This window comes from Calypte anna, chromosome 7 (genome assembly GCF_003957555.1).
Source record: "Calypte anna isolate BGI_N300 chromosome 7, bCalAnn1_v1.p, whole genome shotgun sequence".
NCBI classification, from domain to species: domain Eukaryota; kingdom Metazoa; phylum Chordata; class Aves; order Apodiformes; family Trochilidae; genus Calypte; species Calypte anna.
Window position 1 is genome coordinate 22,804,985 of NC_044253.1, and position 4,270 is coordinate 22,809,254.

The 4,270-nt window shown below is 48.9% G+C and overlaps 1 protein-coding gene across 1 annotated transcript; it reads left to right on the plus strand.

The window, feature by feature from the left end:
- Positions 1-1,256: 1,256 nt before the first annotated feature.
- HOXD12 (homeobox D12) lies at positions 1,257-2,355 on the plus strand. The gene is made up of 2 exons (XM_008505089.2): positions 1,257-1,818; positions 2,117-2,355. Exons 1-2 carry the CDS (start codon positions 1,257-1,259, stop codon positions 2,353-2,355), a joined length of 801 nt encoding a protein of 266 aa, XP_008503311.1.
- Positions 2,356-4,270: the final 1,915 nt, after the last annotated feature.

Sequence of the window (4,270 nt, forward strand, 5' to 3'; positions counted from 1 at the left end):
AACACGAACAACATCCCGAGAGTATATTCTCTAATATGGTTTTATTCGTAGTCGCTCTCGTGCTACAGGGAAAATGTGAGCGATAACGAAGTAACAGTGATCTCGTTTGATCTCTCAGAAATGTAAAAATAAGTATAACCCACAAAAAACCACTAAGGAATAGTTTTCTTCACAGGGGATAAAAATTCCTGATACGCAGCTTGGGAGATAGCAGTGAGGTACCCAGCCGAGGCTGACTGTCCTCTGCCCACTGCTACACCCACATGCTCTTTTTCTTTCTGCTGAAGAGCAGACCCGGGCACTTTCTTTCTTGAGGTGGTTCGATTATATTTTATTTTTAAATCTCGGCGTCTTCCTCAGGTAAATCTGTATTATTGCTTTTGTTATTCTCGGTTTCTTAGTGTTTGTTTGGTTGTATTTGAAAGACAAAATAAACCCCGAATTTCAAAAACTTGTGTTTGTTTCCGAATGAGGATGAAAGGGAAAAAGGATGAAAAACCTAAATGAATATAAGTCATTAGTGTACCAGAATGACGATCCTGGTAATATCCGATCAATTAAGATTTTAATTGCAAGCATATGCATATCATGTTGCTCGCAGTTAAATCAAACGCATATATTAACCGAGCAAAATAGAGTTCTGGGCACACACACGCACAAGGTGTAATCTTCCGTACAAGGGCAGAAGTACATACGTGTGCCCTAAACAGCCACCATCGGAGGTTACTCTCAGCCCACGGGTCACCCTCTTATCGTGGGTGTCGTTCTCGGCCCGGCAGCTGCCCGATGCAGGGAGGGACTCCCTGGAAAGAAGCGGGGGAGTCGGGGGGGAGGGGGGGGTTTTGCCAGCCGGGGGGCACCGCCGGGCCGAGAACCGCGCCAGCCCCTCGGCAGCTCTGCAGATGTTTGTTTCCCCCTCATCTTTCCGCTAGCGCCGCAGCTTTGCCAGCCATCCCCGGCCACTTTTATACAAGCGAAGACTATTTTTACCCCACCCCCTTGCGAGCTCTGTATTTTCATATTTCAAGTGTTATCATAAGGAAGGGAAAAAAAAAAAAAAAAAAAAAGGGGGGGGGAGGGAAGAAGAAAAAAAAAAAAATAGGGGGACTCTGTGGCTCGGTGGCTGGAGGCGGTGCTGAAATTACCGGCTTTGAAGAACCTGTCTGCAAAGTTTCGTCCAATCGTTTCAGGCTTTCCGCTTATTCCCTGTTGTAACTAAATACTGCTGTAAGAACAGCTGAAGCCCTTTGTTGGAAATGTGTGATCGCAGTCTCTACAGATCTGGCTACGTTGGTTCTCTCTTGAATTTGCAATCTCCAGATTCCTTTTATTTTCCTAATTTGAGGGCTAATGGCAGTCAACTGGCGGCTCTGCCCACCATTTCCTACCCCCGGAGCTCGATCCCGTGGACTTGCTCAAGTTCGTGCGCAGCCCAGCCGCAGAGCCACGCGTTCAGCGGCGCGGCGCAGCCTTACCTCCCCGGCTCCGTTCCAATCAACATCAGCTCCAACGGCAACAAAGAGTGCCTGGAAGACAACAGTAAATATTACTCCCACGATGCGAGCTCCAAACAAGAGGAGAGATGCAGGCAAAGGCAATCTTTTGCAAATGACCCAACTGTTACTAACACAGCCAACTTAAAGCCCGTAAAGTATGACCACTCGAGCCTGCAGAGAAGTTTGCATGGCTCGGCTGCTCTGTTTGAAGTGAATTCCTGCACTTCCAGCTTGAAGGAGGACATCAAGAATTCCGTCAACTTGAACCTGACAGTTCAGCCCACAGCAGTCCAGTCATGCCTCAGACCTTCAGTGCAGGATGGTATGCCTTAAATATCTCACTTTACTTAGAGGCGACCTAGTCGTACTTGCTTTTTAAGAGATGCCTGTAATTGCTGTGTAACACCCCCCCCACCCACCCACCCCCAATCCTGTAAGACCTTTGGAGCGATTATTGCTTAATCTGACTCGGAGACAGATAGAAATTGTGTTGTCAAGATGTGCTTTGCCCGATTTTCTCTTTTACCTTGCGATCTGAGCTTTCCTTGTTAATTTTTTGTTTGTTTTCCATATGTGATACCCAGACCTGATCCATTAAATTATCGACCTATTTGTTGTAGGTTTACCTTGGTGCCCCACCCAGGGGAGATCAAGAAAGAAACGGAAACCTTACACAAAACAGCAAATAGCTGAATTGGAAAACGAGTTTCTCCTCAACGAGTTTATTAACCGACAGAAGAGGAAAGAACTATCAAATAGACTTAATTTAAGCGATCAGCAAGTTAAAATTTGGTTTCAGAACCGGCGGATGAAAAAGAAAAGAGTAGTCATGCGAGAGCAGGCACTTTCTATGTACTAGATCAGTGTCCGCCCGTTCCTGCATGAACTTGTGCCAGACGCGTTCACCCCTAGAGTAGAGCGTATTCGCCAGTGAAACGCGGGGAGTGTGTTTTTTTTACCATTTAAATCAAGCTCTTGAAACTCGTGAGATCCTTGCGTAAACTGGCAAACGCGGAGTTCTTAGCTAAAATGAAGATGACAAGCCGGAGCAGCATGGGAACCTGTACTATCAGCTTTTTACCTTCCTTTCTCCATTTATTTAGATTTTCTTCTGCTTCTTACCCTCTCTTTCCCGGAAGAACGAGCGGTACTAAACTGAAATAGATTTATTTTATCTGTATGTAAACACCATTTTGCAGCAAAATAAAGGACTAACGCCTAGTAAAGACGTCAGCTCTGACTCCCGACTGCTCTCTTCATCTGCTGCCCTGCACGCCAGGGCGAGTCTGCGGCGCCGTCTTTTTTTGTGGTTTGGAATAACCTGCTCGAGTAGCGATGGGGGAAAGTGGTTAAGAAATAAACCTTTTTTCTTCTTCTCTTCTTTTTTTTTTTTTTTTTTTTTTTTTTTTTCTCTCCACCTCCTGCTCGGAGCTGCAGATCCGTCTGCAGTCCGGTGGAAAGGGCACGTGACATCCGCGCAAGGTCCGCGGGTAACCTGCGGACCGGTTCCGCGGCGGCCGCTCCCCTTGCGGCTGCCCGCCCCGATGGCAGGGGTGTTGGCGGAGGGCAGCCCTGGGGGGGGTGGCTGGGTTGCTCCCCGGGCAGAGAGGAGAGGTTTCACTCTCGGGAAAAAGCTCATCTCCCCACACCCCGCTACCCGCAGCCGGGCCCCGGGGGAGCGGGAGGTTCCGCTGCGGCGGAGGGGGCCGCTGAGGCGAGAGCGGACGACCCTCCCGGCGCCGGGGCCGCCCCAGGTGGCCGCTTGGCCCTGCCCTTGCCGCGCCGCTGACTTTGGCCTTGTCCAAGCGCTGCCCCAAACAAACAGCCGGAGGCGAGCGGGTGGTGCCGAAGCCCCGGCGGTCTGGGGCCGGCCTAGGGGGAACCGGAGCCTTTTTCTCCTCCCGAGGTGCTGCAGGCGCAGGGACGGGAGAGCCCGGAGGTTTTGGTGGGTTTGATTGTTGTGTGAGAACCGTCCCCACGGTCTTTTCCTCAGAGGTGTTTGTGAGTGAAGGAAGGGAACATTTCGGGTTTTTTCCAGATATTAGACCTCAGAGGATAAGCCAACCAGAGAGGCTGGGAGCATTGCTCAAGATGTTGATTACTGTTTAAGGGTGAGAATTGAATTGATTTCCCCCCATCTTGTTGACAGGCTTTCTCTGCCGGTAGCCACCAACCTCTCCAGTGTCAGAGCACTCGGGCTGGCCAGAGCTGCAGAGCCGGGGGCAATGCTATATATCGTCTTGGTCTGATTGCTCAGAAAATTTTAAAAGCCTCCCGGAGTTTTTGGTCCACATTAAGACACCATTTGTTTGCAATGTCCACTTCAATCTTTTTCTATTGAAGAGGCGTTTCCACTCGCGAAACCTTGAGTTGCCTCTCCCAACAGTATCTATGGAGGAGCCTGCTTTATATTCTGGTTAACAGATTGGGCTCCGATATGGCAGTTCGGGGCTTGTGCAACACAGCTAAACAACTACAAGCAACGACACAAAGCTGCTACCTCTTTACACTTGGCTATTACCTTCCTGAAGGCAATAAACCTATTATTTCATAAAGAGACATATCTGAACTTCACTCTTACACACACATTTACTTGCAAGTACTACTGTCAAAGTCACGGTAGCCCATATTATTTTTGAAGTAAATACCGGATTTCTAGAAGGGCACAGTTGCAGTCACTTTCCCAAAAGCTTTCCGGGGACCTTTAAAGGTAACTCTCGAGTGGTCTTTCACTAGGGAGGAGGAAAACCAGCCCACTTTTGAGGCGCATTTCT

What these genes read in the sequence shown, in the direction of transcription:
- HOXD12 (XM_008505089.2), top strand. Translation starts at nt 1,257, where the DNA reads ATGTGTGATCGCAGTCTCTACAGATCTGGCTACGTTGGTTCTCTCTTG. An exon ending in CAGACCTTCAGTGCAGGATG is followed by an intron (nt 1,819 to 2,116) that starts GTATGCCTTAAA and finishes TATTTGTTGTAG; the next exon opens with GTTTACCTTGGTGCCCCACC.